The sequence below is a fragment of the Sorex araneus genome, chromosome X (assembly GCF_027595985.1).
Source record: "Sorex araneus isolate mSorAra2 chromosome X, mSorAra2.pri, whole genome shotgun sequence".
NCBI classification, from domain to species: Eukaryota; Metazoa; Chordata; class Mammalia; order Eulipotyphla; family Soricidae; genus Sorex; species Sorex araneus.
Window position 1 is genome coordinate 304,935,177 of NC_073313.1, and position 17,858 is coordinate 304,953,034.

General features: G+C 39.9%; 1 protein-coding gene across 1 annotated transcript in view; it reads left to right on the forward strand.

The window, feature by feature from the left end:
* The window catches only part of KDM3A (lysine demethylase 3A), a 56,583-nt gene extending 38,725 nt beyond the window's left edge, over positions 1-17,858 (forward strand). The window contains exons 17-26 of the mRNA XM_004612035.2: positions 812-981; positions 1,348-1,584; positions 3,215-3,386; positions 6,875-6,962; positions 9,018-9,148; positions 11,468-11,587; positions 11,666-11,805; positions 13,374-13,550; positions 13,628-13,762; positions 15,376-17,858. Of these exons, the coding sequence (XP_004612092.2) occupies positions 812-981; positions 1,348-1,584; positions 3,215-3,386; positions 6,875-6,962; positions 9,018-9,148; positions 11,468-11,587; positions 11,666-11,805; positions 13,374-13,550; positions 13,628-13,762; positions 15,376-15,456 (1,451 nt within the window). The 3' untranslated portion in view covers positions 15,457-17,858. The remainder of the gene's footprint in view (positions 1-811; positions 982-1,347; positions 1,585-3,214; positions 3,387-6,874; positions 6,963-9,017; positions 9,149-11,467; positions 11,588-11,665; positions 11,806-13,373; positions 13,551-13,627; positions 13,763-15,375) is intronic.

Here is a 17,858-nt window from a genome sequence, read left to right on the forward strand (position 1 = left end):
TGGAATGAGAAGGGATTGCTTACAGTCAGAGAGACCTGACACACATATGTTCTCAAAATGCGGCATCAGAGAGTTTTGCATATGATCAAACTCTTAAGTGAGGTTAAAATTCTTTTTGGTAAGAGTGGAGGATCACTAAGATTTTTATTATTATTACCAGTTAATAACTGATACTATAATATATGGACTGAAGTGATAGCACAGCAGGTAGAGCGTTTGCCTTGCACGTGGCTGACCTGAGTTCGATTCCTCCGTCCCTCTCGGAGAGCCTGGCAAGCTACCGAGAGTATCCCTCCTGGTGGGAGAGCCTGGCAAGCTACCCGTGGCATATTCGATATGCCAGAAACAGTAACAACAGGTCTCACAATGAGACGTTACTGGTGCCTGCTCGAGGAAATCTGATGAACAACGGGACTACCATGCTATAGGAACAAACAAAAAATGGAGATATGAAAAATGTCATTTTATGCAGCTGGGGCACAGTGGAAACGGTACTTGCCTTGCATACAGCTGACCTAGGCTCAATCCCTCATGCCCTTGAGCATAAAGCCAAGAGTAAGCTCCTGAGTACCAGCACTGGGTGTGACCCCAAGCCTTAAAAAAACAAATTAATTTTTTTAAAAATGGAAAACAAATTACTGTAGTATTTTGCCTTTGCAACTGAGCATTTGTTATTTTACTATCCATTAGAAATTCTTGCCTAAATCAGTATGTCATTTATCCTCTTAAAGAAAAATAAAAACCAAATTCCAAAACAATTTTGTTAATAGATGACATAGAAGACTAGTAATGTTTTGGTTTTATTTTTTAGAAAAACAACCAACAATGCCAATTTTAAAGAGCGAAATAAAATGCCTCCCACCCCTGCCCCCTCTGAGCAAAACCAACACAGTCCTCCACACCTTTAACAGCACAATTTTGACTCCTGTGAGCAACAATTCTGGTTTTCTCCGAAATCTGCTTAATTCTTCTACTGGAAAGGTATGATTTTTTTTTTTTTTAGTGTTTCTATTTTACTTTGTAAAGGAAGAGGCAAAAAAGGAAAATAGAGACCTCAAGAACAAGTCAAAAGGATATCAATCCCTTCCCTGCCTTTGTGGGTCCAGAGGCTATGTCAGATGTAGGTACTCTTAACGAGACTATGGTATTGGGCAGAGCCATTTCCCACTCATCCACAGCGCACTTCTGTGATTTGTGGTGTCAAGTAGGAGAAGGGAGCTTGGTCTTTGTCTAGGTTCCTGGCCCCAATTCCCTGGATATGTAATGGGCACTCATCCTACCATGATGAGAACGGGCTTTTGATGGTAAGGAATGACATATTTGACTTGTGTTCTTTCTCAAATTCAGACAGAAAATGGACTAAAGAATACACCAAAAATCCTTGATGATATTTTTGCCTCTCTGGTGCAAAATAAGACTTCTTCTGATTTGTCCAAGAGACCTCAAGGACTGACGATCAAGCCTAGTATTTTGGGCTTTGACACTCCTCATTATTGGCTGTGTGATAATCGTTTGCTCTGCCTGCAAGACCCCAACAATAAGAGCAATTGGAATGTATTTAGGGAGTGCTGGAAACAAGGACAGGTAATTATAGGAGCCCTGCTCCCAAATGCAATTCAGATCCCCTTACTTGGTTCGTTTGGCAAACTTCTGAAACCACCCCCAGTTATGAGCTTCATGTCTTATCTGTTTTGTACTTTATTGTATTTATTGTTAAGAGAGAATATAAATAGAGCACCATGTAGCTGTCTATTTTTTTTATAGTGCACATTTGTGAGCTGTCTTTTCCAGTAAAGTTTTGATTGCTTCCAGTCATCATTGGATTTTTGATTCTGGGCTCAGTGATTCTTGAATGATAAACCTCGGGGCGAGAGCGATAGCACAGCGGGTAGGGTGTTTGCCTTGCACGTGGCCGACCTGGGTTCGATTCCCAGCATCCCATATGGTCCCCCAGCACCACCAGAAGTAATTTCTGAGTGCAGAGCCAGGAGTAACCCCTGTGTATCACTGGGTGTGACCTGAAAAGCAAAAAAAAAAAAAAAAAAAAAAAAATTGAACGATAAACCTCAAGACAGAAGAGAACTCTGAGTAAGAGACTGAGGATCAGACAGAATAAGAGAACAATCATGTTTCCCTCATCCATCGATTAAACTCCTGGGCTGAAGGCAATATTGAAGTGCTAGAACAAGGTGATATCATTTTAGAATTGGTACATGAACTCCCAAGGGCATGTTTTATTTTTATTTGGTTTGGGCCACACTTGTCTGTGCTCAGGACTTAATTCTGGCTTTATACTAGGGGATCACTCCTTATGGTCTTGGGATGTCCTATGGAGTTCTGAGGATGGAACCTGGGTCAGTCACATGCAAAACGGGTGCCTTACTTACTGTATTACCTCTCCCCATGGGCCTGCTTTAAAGGGGTATATTGTTTCGTCATAGTTTGCTTGATTAGTTCAGTAGATGAGTGAGGTTTGTAGATCTGCTCCTACTTTATTTATGTTTTCCTGATCTTTGACTTCTTTCTGGTGCAAATGGAGTTATGCTAAAGGAACAAAGTCTTGTAGAGGCCAACCTGGGAAAATTACCAAATAGTAGAATGTATTTAACCATCAAAAAAAAAATTCTTTTCTCTCTCTATCCCAGCCTGTATACTGATAACATTTGCTCATTTATCATCAAATAATACTAGGTACAAAATTACAGACTTGAATAGCCCACCAGTTTGCTTTCTTTAATTTTTTTTTAAACTGAACTCTACCAGCATTTGACTCACATTAAATCAACATTTGTGGCTTATTTTGTATAACCTCAGGCATATTCCATCCTGGAAACAGATGGGAGACCAGTTGCTATGCCCTCTTTGGGAAGGACATAGCTATCAACTTTATCTCTTCTTCACATCCCCTGCCTTGCCCCAACTTTGCTTTGATATTTTATGAGTAAAGGGATCTCAATCAGAAGGTGCAGTGGGTGATGTGATCCTTGCTCCTGAAAGTTTACAATGTAGTTTGAGTGCAGGATATGTATATATACATATATATGATAAGTAATGAAGACAAAAATGCTGTGGTAATTAAGAGAATGAAGCAGTACTTCAAGATCTGAGACTGAGTGCCAGCTGTACAGGAACAAACCAACTGTTTGAAGAAGCACTGCTGCAGAGGGGGCAGAGCTGCGAGAGTCAAACTAAAGACGGCATTCTCTTCTTTTAGCCAGTGATGGTGTCGGGAGTGCATCATAAATTGAACACTGAGCTTTGGAAACCTGAATCCTTCAGGAAAGAATTTGGAAGCCAGGAAGTTGACCTAGTTAATTGTCGAACCAATGAAATCATCACAGGAGCTACTGTAGGAGACTTCTGGGATGGATTTGAAGATATTCCAAGTATGTATGCAAGGTCTTTTAAGGGTATGAGAATGTAAAAGGAAGGCCCCATAGTAGCAACAGGATTCCAGACCCTCTAGTGGCATCAGTGGCATTCACAGGCTTGGGAGTTTAATGTCTTATCTTCTCTCTTTTATAAAGTTTATGCTTTTGAACGGAGGTGAATTCACATTGTAATTCCTTAGAGAGGTTTTAGTCATCTGTCCTTCATTTGATTCTTTGTGCATCCTGTAATAAGAGTTGTAGAGATGTACTTCTATCATCTCTGCCCGGTATGTGCAGGTGTGTGTGTGGGGGGGAGGGGTTGTCCAAAACCAGGTTTGTAAAGACTCCATGCTGGGGATACTTTGTTCCTCACTGTCATATGTCCTTTTAAAATTGTTTAATTATTGCTTAAACACACCCTCTCCCTCTCTCCCTTACCCTTTTCCCCTTTTCCCCTTTTTCCCCCCTTTCCCCCCTTTGTCTTTTCAGTATTGGTGTATGTTTATAAGCCTCAACACAAAAGTTCATTTCCATTATCAGAGTGCCCGTCTTTGATCCTTTCTTCCCATCTCCTACTTTCCTCTCTTTAGAAGTCTTCCAATTTTTCAGGGTCTAAGAGTTGTTTTTGTTGTGATTTGTTAAGTTTTTTGGTTTGGTTATTTATAGTCCACATAAAAAAAAAACCAATTTGGTATCTTTAACTTTCTGACTTATTTTGTTGTATATCATAATCACCTTGATTTTCATCAGTGTTATGACATGCAAGAGTTCAGCTTTGAATAGTTGACTAGCACATCACCCACAATTTTTTTTTTTTTACAGATTCACACATTTTTTATTCTTGTTTTTCCCTCATGCAATGTTTAAGAGCCCATCTCTCCACCAGTGTCCATTCTCCACCAATGAACCCAGTATCCCTCCCACCTCCCCAAGTCCCATCCCACCCACCCAACCCCACCTCTGTGGCGGGGCATTCCAATTTGATATCTCTCTTTCCTCTTTCACCCACAATTTCTTTATCCACTTATCCCTGTATAGACCTAGGGTGGTTTTATGTCTTGGCTATTGTAAATAATTTACAGACAGCAGAGGTACATGTATGAATCTTTTTAAATTAGTGTTTTCAGATCCTTAGGAGAAATACCTAGGTAAGGCAGCAGTACTAGATGACCTGTGCTAAATTAATATTTTTAGTTTAAGGAATTTCCATACTGTTATCCATAGAAGCTGCCTTCATTTACATTGTCATTAACAGTGCATAAGATTTTGATTTTTTTGCTACTGTGCCCTCGCCAACACTTGTTTTCAGTCTTTTTTGGTATTGGCCATTCTCATAGATGTGATGTATCTTCTTGCAGTTTTGAATTAATTTCTCTAAATTTAAGTCATCCCCCCACCTTAAATTTTTTGGCTATCTGTCATGTCTTCCTCAAAGAAATACCTGTTCAAATCTGCCCATTTTTGTTTTTAGCCTCTTCCAGCAGTGCTGGGGCCAGTGGGGCTATGTCTAGTGGTGTCAGGAGGCCGTATGGTGCTGAGGCTTGAACCTGCCAGGCATGTACTTCTACCCTTTGAGCTGTCTCCCTTATTCCTTGCCCATATTTTGATTGGATTTTTATATTTTTTCACTTATATGAGTTCTTTATGAGTTTTATCTGTGTCTGATGTGCAAATATCTCTGTCAGTAGCTTGCCTTTTTGTTTTACCACTATTTTAAAGCCTGTTTTCACTTTCTAATGTTTCCACATTCTTTTATCCAAATTTACAGGCTATAGTATGTACTTGGAACAAGCTAGCAAAGTTACAGTTAACTCCTTTGTTGTATAGTGTGGTACAGGTTTCCAGACTCTTTCAGATATTAAATGTCTACCCAGGGATAAACATCTGTGAAATGAAATCCTGAATGAAGAGGGAGGGAGGAAGCAGGATTGGATAGGAAATGGAGCTAGCTGTAGTTCAGATTTGACAAAGTTTCCCATAAATCTGGCCAAGGAGCTCAAGAGCAAGTATTGTCCTACCTTGTGTCATGTGGACAATGTCCAGGTCTTTAATCCCCTATGGATGTCTGTCGCAAGACAACAGAAAGGCATGATCTGGCAAGCCAGCTCTCTTCAGAGGAGGCAAACTCTAAAGCTGTGTCTTGGAAGCTAATCTTGGCAGTCTGGTGGTACAGTTACCACACTGTGCTTTCTAGTTAACCTGAGTATAGATTCTGACTCTCCTTCCCAGCCCCCTAAAGAATAGGGGGTGCTCCCAACCAGTACTCAGGCACAGGAGTCACTCTTGCTGGTATTTGGCTTTACAGTTCAGTGCTTGGGTCTCATTATGGTTCTTAAGTGACTACCAGATTAATATACGGGGGAATTTGGCAGCTATGTGGTTCTGGAAATCAAACCTAGGGCTACTTTGCACATCCAGTCACTTTCTTCAGCCATTTGAGCTTTCTAGCCCTCAGATCCTGGGAATCCAGAATACTCTGGATTAGTACTTCCTGTGTGTGTGAGCTCCATAATTTAACTTTTCTTGGGTTCAAACTTCTCATGTCCATAGATGATTATGAGGTGATTATGATAGCATAGAGTCAAGTATAGCTTACCTTTTTTCATATTAATGGTTCTGCAAACACCTCCAGCATGTCACTTACTTCTGTGCTGTTGGTGTTCTGTCTTTTATTCTCTCATCTTTGTTGCCTCTAGGTTATGGTAAGGAGCATATACAGATGTTCTCAAGGGCATATGCCTTGAAATCATAGGTTTTTTGAACCTAGACTCTAGTTCACATCTGTCACTGAAAAGCTGGACAACTTTGGGCTTCTATTAATTTACTCATCAAGAAAGAGGAATATTGAATAGTGTATAATCTCACTAGGATATTTGGCTTAGTTACAAGTATTAAGTAATTAAAACACAGCAAGAAAATAAAATAATCCTGAGTAAATCTCATATGGCATTCAGAAATTAGGGATAAGGGTATACTGACCCTAATTATCCTTGAGAAAGAATATCAGTTAGTTTAAGTCTGAGCAAAACAAGTAATTTCTGTTTCATTCTGGCCTCAGAATACTGAGTTTATGGGACATCTGTGACTTCATTATTAAACTAATTTTCTGTTGATTAGTTGGGGAGTTACTTCTTCCAGAACTGGATGTCAAGGGGGCAGCTGATTGTATCTTTGTTCCGGGGAGTGCTTCATACCTCAAGGATGAAGAGCAGTTTAATAACAGAACCATCATACAAATAAGTTGATGATCATTATTTTGTTACTTGGCACCTCCTGGAAAGATGGAATTTTTGGTATTGTAGAAATAAAAAGTTAACAGTGAGAGGGAACTATTAAAGAAAAATATTTGTATGCTTATGTATACTTATCAAAGATTTTGATATCTTTAATAGTTTAACTTTGATTAGATATGTAAATTTTATATAGATAAATTTATTGGCTAATTTACCATTTTGATCTATTTCTGAGTAGTGGGTAATTCATTCATTCTGATTACCTTTTAGATCGCTTGAAAAATGACAAAGAGCCAATGGTGTTGAAACTTAAGGATTGGCCACCAGGAGAAGATTTTAGAGATATGATGCCTTCCAGGTATTATGATTATGAAATGGCAGAGATGATTCTGCCTTAAACTTGATATAGGATAAACTCTACTTGGAGTTTTCATGGAATTATTAAAATTAGCTTTGTTTCGGGGCTGGAGAGATAGCACAGCGGGTAGGGCGTTTGCCTTGCACGCGGCCAACCCGGGTTCGATTCCCAGCATCCCATATGGTCACCCAAGCACCGCCAGGAGTAATTCCTGAGTGCATGAGCCAGGAGTAACCCCTGTGCATCGCTGAGTGTGACCCAAAAAGCAAAAAAAAAAAATTAGCTTTGTTTGAGGTGCTCTCTCCCCTTACTCTCAGAATTTCTAAATAAAACCTGTTTTTACTTTCAAAAAATTACCTTTGTTTTACTGGTGCTGATATTTCATTTCTAGTCTATACTCTTCAGAGACAAGTTTTATTTTACTATTTTTTAACTTTCAGATTTATTTGTTTAAACACCATGGGTTACAGAGTTGTTCACAATACAGTCGTTTTGGGCATTCTTTTTTCCAGCACTGATCCCACCACTAGTGTGCCCTTCCCGCCACCTTGCCTCCAGTTCCCATCTGGGAACTCTGGCAGGCACACTATTATTTTATACTGCTTCTTACAACAAAACAGTAGATGAAATTATCTAAAAACAGTCTAGTAAAAGGAAGTTTGTGAAAATTTTATCTACAGCGGAGTTATCAAAACTCTTGTCTGAGACTTTACTGAGCTATTTATTACTAGGTGAACCTTTTGTGTTGTTTTTGCTTTCTGAGCTTAGTGGATTCTGATTTGCTGTGCCTCCTACGGGGCTGTCAGCATTGTGGAATGAGAGGTATCCTGCGGCCAGGTATGCAGCCACATGCTCCAGGAGCTCCAGCATCTGTAGAACTGGGATGACTCTCAGCCTACCTCCCTCCAAAGGGGCCCTCAGAGTTTTCAGCCTGAAGACCGATGTGCCCGTGAATTGCATCAGCTTGGCCGTCCCTTCTGAGATTACTCATGATGCTGGTTGTTTAGATGGTGGTGGCTATGGAATCTGTATTATTTTTTTTTACTTGGGGGCCACATCTGAAGGTGCTCAGTGCTTACTCCTGGCTTTTTTCTCAGCTCTCCTGGCAAGGCTTGGGGGACCTTATGGAATACCAGGGATCAGAGGTACTCTAGTTTCTTAGGTGTTTATATTGTTTTCATCACAGTGAATTAGTTTGAATCTCTAGAAGCTCTTGTTATTTCTTTTTTTTTTAATAAAAATTTTATTTTATTGAATCACCATGTGGAAAATTACAATGCTTTTAGGTTTAAGTCTGTTATACAATGCTGAAACAACCATCCCTTCACCAGTGCCCATATTCCACCACCAAAAAAAAAAACCCAGTACACCTCCCATCCCATCCCTCTCCTCTCCCCCTCCCCCCCGTAACTGATAAATTTCACTTTACTTTCTCTTTCTTTGGTTTCTTGTTTATTTCTTATCATGAGGAATTTATTGCTCAAATCTTATAACTGGAATTGTTCTAGATTATTTCAAAACATGTATGTGGTGTAGAATTCTTATTCATCAGTACTACAATGCTGATTAAAAAGAATAGCAATTACAGCGGGTAGGGCGTTTGCCTTGCACGCGGCCAACCCGGGTTCGAATCCCAGCATCCCATATGGTCCCCTGAGCACCGCCAGGGGTAATTCCTGAGTGCATGAGCCAGGAATGACCCCTGTGCATTGCCGGGTGTGACCCAAAAAGCAAAAAAATAAAAATAAAAATAAAAAAAAAAATAAAAAGAATAGCAATGATCGCTATCTTCATCTTTAGAAACTACAAAATTTATTTGGCCTGTTACCCTTTTGTAAAAGAAAAATTACTCAGTACCTCCCAATTGTACCTGAAGCTGCTACACTTTACCCCAGTTATTCCAGCATTGCCCCAGAGGCAATATTGCCCACTTTGGGAAATTCTGTTTATCTTGATGAACACGGGTATATTTGTATTTCTGATGTAGAAGAAACAACAAATCCAAAAAAATGAGGATGACAGACTTATTCTTATAAATTCTGGCTTCTCTTCTAGGTTTGATGACCTGATGGCCAACATTCCGCTACCTGAGTACACAAGGAGAGATGGTAAACTGAACTTGGCCTCTCGGCTGCCAAACTACTTTGTTAGACCAGACCTTGGTCCCAAGATGTACAATGCTTATGGTAATGATGAAAGGTTAACATTGGGGAAAATGTAATGGAAATGAACAAGTCAAACATGAGAAAAATAGTTTGGGGGGAGGGAATGATAGAACACATCCATCATCCTCATACTTAAACAGCAACGAGTTTCATTCCTGTTTCTTTCTCTTCTTTCCATGGCCATGTGCAGGTATAGATTTTTTCATAATGCAAATAGAGGGCTTATGTAATTTTCAGTTTTCATATGCCTATGATCAGCTTCCCCCATTTAAAATTTTTTATTTAAAATATTATGGGACATCAGGAGTCTTGTAGGGCCTTTATTAGAGCCTCAATTTAAATGGGATGTTTTGAAATTTAGTGTTCAGTGGTTTCACTTGTTCACTTGTTCAGTGAATTTGATTTTAGTTTTTTAAATAATTTTTAATGCCCACTTTCCCAGTTTTTCAGATTATTTCTTTGATTACATTCCTTGCTCTCTTAATTACTTCTTACTCTGGCCAGTCTCATAGATTTGAGGGTGGTAGCCCCGCTGAAGAAAGAAAGGAATCATTTGGCATCTTTCCTTATTGTGCAGACAACTGGGGAAGGAGGAGCTTGGGTCTCAGACACAGTTCTTAGGGTAAAATGCGCCCAGAGAATTTCCAGAAGTGGTGTTGGGGAAGAGTGTGAGGGAAGTTTCAATTGAAAAGGTCACACAATAGATGCCAAGATAGTTATCTCAAGGCAGGGTGAACACTGACCTGTGAAGCATGGGCAGGCAGATTTCCCCTTGCCCATTCTCTTTACCTCTCAGGACTCGATTTAGAGAAATTTGTTGTAGGTCTGCCAAATATTCTGTAATTGGAGACCCTTCAGAGGAGCCTTTCAAAGTAGCTGTGTGTAGACAAGACCTAAGGTTATACTTTTGTTTACAATAAAACTTAGGCATTTGGAGACTGGAGATACAGTACAGTGGGTAGGGTATTTGCCTTACACGCAGCCAACCCGGGTTCGATTCCCAGCATCCCATATGGTCCCCCGAGCACTACCAGAAGTAATTCCTGAGTACAGAGCCAGGAGTAACCCCTGTGCATCACCGGGTGTGACCCAATAAACAAACCAAAAAAAAACACCAGGCATTTTCCACTAAACAGGATAATAAAATACTATGCAATTATCTGTGCTTTAACGAAATCTTGTTTGTCTTTTTTGGGTGGAGAGGAATGAGGGGTTCTCCCAAGTGGAGCGCAGGGGACCCTGTGATACTTGATTAACAGGACCTGAGGATGCAGTGCTGCTTGTGCCCTGTGCAAGAGAATGCCGGGTAGCCAGCATCACCCTGGAGGTGCATGGGGCACACCTGGTAATGTTTGGGTGTCTGCATCGCTGCATCTTGGGATGCTTAGGATGTGGTGCTGGGCATCACGCCTGGGTTGGGCACAGATCTAACATGTGTCCTAACATGTACTGTATCCCAGCCCCTATTGGGCATAGAAGTGGTTATCTGAGAAGTTTTCAAAATGTTTGGTTTAAATAGCTCGGCAGGGGCCAGAACCATGAACTTAGAAGAAATGGGGTAAGAGATTGTCTCAAGTGTTACCTGTCAGCAATAGCGGGCATCTCACAGCTTGGTTCAGCAACCGAGAAGGGTGCTGACTGATGCATTTGAAGTCCCATCTTTATTCCTAAGTGAGAGAGACTGGGTATACTCCCCATCTTTTTGTTCTTAAACAAAAAAGGAATAAGGCAGTGCTCAGGCCTTACTCCTCTTTGCTTAAGCATCACTCCTCTGGAGGGGCCCAGGGGACCATATATGGTGTCAGGGTCAGCTATATGCAAGGCAGGCACCTTTCCTACAGTACTGTTGCTGTGGTCCCGTACACTCCCCATCGTGAGTGGATCCTGAGCTTCATATCTTGCCCCTAGACAATCAAAGCTGGCATTACTGCTTTAGTTGAGCATCCTTTTGGCAGTACTCAAGTATTGCTTCTAGATTTTCTAGGTCTCTAGATTATCTTGCCAGTACAGATCTCTGGATCATCTTGTCAGAGCTTTGGTTGTTAACAAGAGTTTTTCTCAACAGTTCATCCAGGAAGTTTAGAGGTTTCCAACAGGTGAGTCTGTCACAGAGCTGCTGTGCATGTCATTAGAAACACAAGTCCTAATACTTGAGTTGTTTCCTTAAAAAGTGAAATATTTAATAATAGATTTTCTCCAAAATTAAAAGGATAAAATATTTACTGTTATCCTCATTTATATGAGTGGAGAGCAGCTTTAAAATTTTGACTAGTATCTCCCAAGGAGCAAGAAAGAGTATGGCAGCCTTAGTCCACCTCAGTAAACATAATTCTATTTCAGGATTAATTACCCCAGAAGATCGGAAATATGGAACAACAAATCTTCACTTAGATGTGTCTGATGCAGCTAATGTCATGGTCTACGTGGGAATCCCCAAAGGACAGTGTGACCAAGAAGAGGGTAGGTGCTGAGTATAATAAGTGGCGCTTCCTCCCTGAACAAGCACTTTGGTCTAATGTCTACTTTCTCTTGCTCTAGAAGTCCTTAAAACCATCCAAGATGGTGATTCAGATGAACTCACAATAAAACGATTTATTGATGGAAAAGAGAAACCAGGAGCTCTCTGGCACATATATGCTGCTAAAGACACAGAAAAAATTCGAGAATTCCTTAAAAAGGTATGCTGCTTATCCCATGATATGTGGAGAGAGATTTGGAGAATAGCAATGTCATAAGTTAGTACATGTCAAAGAACTGACTGGGTATTGGGTGAATTATTATAACCTCAGGAATTAAATCTGTGCATGTTGGATTGGGTGGGCTGTTGACACTGGCAGCTAAGGAACAGGATTTCTAAATTAGGTTTACACCTCTAAGGAGAATCATTTTTCTTTTTTTGTGTTTTGTATCATAATGTATTTGGTAATTTTTATGCTCAACTTTCACTTTAGTTCTGATCATTTCAGAAAAGCATGTTTGCTTTTATTGCCTTGAAAATCTTAGTACTGCAGAGCTTTATGATATACCATCCCCTAATCCTTGATGACTGTGCTCTTAATGAATTACTATGGTCCTGTTGGTTTTATCCAACCTTCTACTTCACTTAGGTCAGGAGGGCCTGAGGCCCAACTTGTGGCTATTAGATTGTAAAGGGTCATTGGTGAGGAATGCAGTTTTCTAGATTCCAAATTTACAGATTGTTTTCAGTACTCTATGTGGAAGATCTAGGAAACCATAAAGATGAGAGTACTTGTTTTGACTGTTGTCCACTGAGAGTGCAGTTTTCATTTCTGGTATCTATGGCAAATATTCCATTTTTTCATGAGAAGTAGTAATGAACACTCCTATAATACAGAGTATGCCTTATCCAGCATTTGTTTGAATAGAAATGTTTCTGGTTAAGGACTGATGCTTACAGAAAGCTTGCTGATTACCATATTGTTTTCAATGTGTGCTGCCAGATACGACATCTAATAAACAAGCTTCAGCTACAACTACTTGGGACTGTTTGGTGGGAGGTGGGGAGGTGGACCCTCGAGTGTCTTTTGGGCCACACCAGCAGTGTTTGGGGCGTATTCCTGCTCCGTGTGCAGGTCTCACTCCTGGCAGGGCTCAGGGATCACATGAGATGCTGGGGGTGGAACTGAGGTTGGGCCACACGCATGGCAAGCAGCTTACTCACTTTGCTGTCTCACTATCCCCTCACAACTAATTCTAAGAATTTTTTTTTTGAAAGTGAACAAATAGATTTTATTTGGAGGATTTTTAAGGTGTTGGGAGGGCAGAGAGTAATGCACTCAAGAGAGAACATGGGCTTCCCCAGGGGCGGAGAGAGCCCTACACATCCCAGCAGTAGACAGGAAAGCATGAAAGTACACCTCTCGAGAAGAGTGACACGTGTGCTCAGGCTGCCACAGGTGCTTGGCCACATGGGCTCTGGCAGCATATGCACCTAATTCTAAGAATTTGAGTCTACTTACAGTAAAAAGTCCAGACCCAAATACTGACCAAATACAGTATTTGCAAAAATATGCCCAGCGTGGTTTTATAGGAAATGACCTTCTCTTTTTAAAATCTATTTTTTAACTTCCCTTTTTTTGAGCCTTTTTTTGTTTCACTCATTTAAGTCTTTCTATACTATATTTCTATCAACAGGGGCACTTACTTTGAAGAAAGCTGACTGCTGTTCAGTGAGTGTTGGTGCCCTCATTAGGTCGCAGCATCATAATATTTTTATGTATTCTAGGTATCAGAAGAACAAGGCCAAGAAAACCCAGCAGACCATGATCCTATTCATGATCAGAGTTGGTATTTAGACCGATCGCTAAGAAAGCGTCTTCATCAAGAATATGGAGTTCAAGGCTGGGCTATTGTACAGTTTCTTGGGGATGTGGTATTTATCCCAGCAGGAGCTCCACACCAGGCAAGCACCGTTATTCTCTATTCCTTAAGTTATGAATTTCTGTACATGTTTTATTAACGTGGCTTGGTGTTTTCCAGGTTCATAACTTATATAGCTGTATTAAAGTGGCTGAAGATTTTGTTTCTCCAGAGCATGTTAAACATTGCTTTTGGCTTACTCAGGAATTCCGTTATCTGTCACAGACTCACACCAATCATGAAGATAAATTGCAGGTAAAAGTTGCACTTTCTAACTCTAGTTTCACAGTATATCATTGACGTCATAAAGATTCAGTGAAGTTGGCCATACCACATATCACAGTGAATTGATAAATTTGCTTGCTTGACCAAACATCTCTAGTACCACTGTCTACTAGGCAGAAGAGGAGTAGACTAAAGGAACTCAACCTGGTTTGGTGCTGTTTGATACTGTTGGAGCTCTAAGAACTGTCCCTGAAGAGAAAGGCTTTAGATGGGGAAATTAATAAATCTGATTTCTGATCCCAGCTCAGCTGCTGTAACAAGGTTTTTTTTTTGGTTTTGGTTTTTGGTTCACACCTGGCGATGCCTAGGGGTTACTCCTGGTTCCATGCACTCAGGAATTACTCCTAGTCGTGCTCAGGGGACCATATGGGGTGCTGGGAATCGAACCCAGGTTGGATGCGTGCAAGGCTATGCTATCATTCCAGCCTCCATAACAGGATTTTTGTTTAAACAAAGACCTTTGGAGCTGCAGTGTTCTTAGAAACCTTGAGGAGGGCATATCAGAATCTTTGGGCTTCATAGAGGGCCTGGGAGGAGAATGAATTTTAAGTTCATCTGAGGCATAGGTTTTAAAAATGCCTTGGAACTGAAGGCAGTCCTGGCAGCCATGCCTACCTCCCAGAGCCACTGCCATGTTGACTCAGTGATCTTGACCACAGATCCTGGATTCTGGACTGTGTGGCTGCGGCTAACTCCTAATTCTTCGATACTGAATTTCCAATAGGAGCACACCAAATTAGATGGGAAAGTAATGGAGTAACCTTGAAGCTGGCTAAATTCAACAAACAAAAACAGTAATACAGATGACTATACTAGCAAGAAACAGCTTGATAAATTCTTAGACAAGGACTTAAGAACCCCACAATCAGACATAACAATTTTCACATAAATTGATATTTTTATACTTACTTTAATATTGGAGTTTAAGAAAGCTCTAACCAATTTTAACTCTGTGGCTTTTTTGTACATTAAATTTTTGCTTTAAAAAAATTTTTTTTTTAATAAAATACCTTTGAAACACTGGCCCAAAAGAGCTCAGTGGACTCTCCACTGTAGTCATAAGCCTCCTTCGTTATGCTTCTTGCTTCTTAACACCGGCAGAAAGATTACAGTTCATTGAAGGCTCAGATAATGGTTTTTTTTTTTTTCCAGCAGTAAAGTATTTTTAAAGTAAGTACAGATAGTGCCGTCACGCACTATTTATATTTTAAACAAATTTTATATTGTACTGAGAAACCAAAAATTTTGTGATTCATTTTATTGTACATAGTCAGTTTACTATAGTGGGAAGCAAACCTGTAGTTCTTTCTAAGGTGTACCAGTTTTTGGTTTTGTGTTTTTGGGCGAAACCTGGAGATTCTCAGGGCTAATTTCTGACTCTCAGCTCAGAAGTTACTCCTGGCAGGGAATATGGGGTACTGGGGCTCAAACCCGGATCAGCTGCATGCAAAGCAAGTGCCTTACCTGTTACACTATTGCTCCAGCCCATACTGAACACTTCTTAATTATAGGAGAAATTTCAGTTTATTCTTAGTGACAGATTTTAGGCTTAACAGTAAACTATGTTTTCATCCACATTTTAGGTAAAGAATGTTATCTACCATGCAGTGAAAGATGCTGTTGCTATGCTGAAAGCCAGTGAATCTAGTTTTGGCCGGCCCTAAAGGTCCAAGTGACGCCTTAACACCCCTGCACATTGGAAGTGAATTACTGGCAGCTGTTCAAATTCTTCAGGCAGGATTCCTGTGGACTTTGAGATTCATGTTACCTCATCTTCTTTTTTAAACTGTACCCAGCTGGTGAGGGTACTTGTCTAATGTATATTTCTAGTGTTTACAGACACTAATGTGTATATGTAGTAACTATTTACGGAATATGCATCCTTAAACTGTGACTTCTCACCTAGTGCAGAACTTCTCCCAAGCTGTAAAAAACAAAAAATTCTCTTATCAGCTCTGGAACAATGCCTGTGGTTATTCCCCAGCTGTTTCACTGAACAGCTTAGTCAAAATGGTTTATGACTATTAGGAATTACTGCGCAGTTTTGTTTGGTTGTATTTTGTTTTATGTCTGTCTGAGTATTCTCTCCCCAGTTCCTTAGGTTTCAGAAGAGCAGTGGAAGAAATGACAGCTAATGATGCAGTTCTTAATAGAGACTGCATTAGGGCTGGCATTATAATAGCAGAAATCAACTACTGTACAATTCTTGGGGTTAACCATCTTTTTTAGTTAAGTGGAATTTTAATTTAAATGAAGCTTTGCTAATTTTAAGTGTTACGCATTTTGCATTAAAGTATTCATATACTATTTGGACTCAGTTTATTGGCATTTTCCCAAAGGATTTTCAGCACATCCTTTATTAAATGTTATAAATGTTGCAGCTATAATGACTTCAGAAACAACTCTCGGACTGGAGAGAGAGCTGAAAGGGATAAAAGAGTGCATACTTTGTATGCATGAGTCCCAGGTTCATACTTGGATTCGTAGATCACGACTGGGTGTTACCTCTACCTCCCCCCCAAAAAAAACTTTAAAAGGGCATAGCAATTTATGAATGATTATTACAAAGTCAATCTGGAAATGTTTTTCACCATCCATGTGGAACTTGTCACATTACACCATAAATTTCAAAGTAGGAATTAACAACAACAACAAAATTAGAGAATATTAAATTATTCTAAAAATAGTAAGAGGGCTGAAGGATAGTACAGTAGGTAAGGCATTTGCCTCGCACAGTCAACTTGGGTTTCTATAAGGTCCCCTGGAGTCCCACCAGGAGTGATCCCTGAGCACTTTGGGTACAGCTCAAACCCACCCCCAAAAAGGAAACTAATAAAAATTTTAGAAACGTATCTAAAACAACTTCATGAAATAAACATTTTAGAGAAACCACTTTTTAACAACTGATTTCTATGGCTCTATTGAAATCAAGCAGTACAGAGTATAGAGCATAAGTTTTTGCTAATAGGCTTTTTTGATTTTTTTTGAGGCGGTCACATCCAGCAGTGCTCAGGGCTTACTTTGGGCTCTGCACTCAGGACTTACTCCTGGTGGTGCTCGAGGAACCAAGGATGGGATGCCAAGGATTGAACCCACATTGGCCACATGCAAGGCAAACGCCCTACCCACTATACATACTATCACTCTGGCCCCTAATGCGCTCTTAAAATTGTGCTTAATGTTAGTCTCCTTCAAACTAATACCATTAACAGATGAATTTTTAAAAATAAAATTTCTGAAAATAGAAATATCTGCCTATGTCAGTGGGAAAGTGTCTTCCTACCCCTAAGTCTACCAGAGATGCTATACTCCTTTTGGCAGATTTGCAAGGAGAATCAGCAGTGTTGCTTAGAAGTCTCCCTAAGCTAGGGGATACTCTGTGACTCAGCAGTTGTGCACTACCTTCGTATGTGAGATCCTGGGTTCACTTCCCAGCACCACCGAAACAAATCTCCCTAAGCCGAAAGAATAGGAATACTTGAATTCTCTTGGATGGCAGTAGTTCCAAGGGCTACTAACAATCAAACCATTTCAACACTAAAAACAAAAGCCACCACCAGTGAGAGTCAGCACAAACCTTCAGCTGCCATAACATGTTAACACAGTGCATATCACCAGTGGCTCATACTTGAATGTGGTTTAATACAAATTTAAACACAGCATCAATGTGTTAAAAGTTTACAGATTCTGGATAAATCAATGTTTTTGTTTTAATATTTTCTCCTGTGGCTCAGACAAGGATTTCAGAAACTGCTCACAGAATCAATATTATTTTTGACATTATTGAAGAAATCTGCCTTGATAAACAAACCTGGGACATGAAAGACTTTGAAAGCTGTTTTCCTTTATTTTAAGCAAAAATTACTGTCCATCTTCCTGATTAAAGTTTGATTACCTACATAACAAAATGCATGGGATTATAAGAAACCCTTAAATTCATTGTCATTTCACAATAAGCTTGCTAGATAAAGGCAATATAAAACTATTTTGTTCTTCCCAACTTGGTTCAGAACTAGAAAGCAACCACAGTAAAAAATGTAAACAAGCAAATGAATTAAAAAGATAA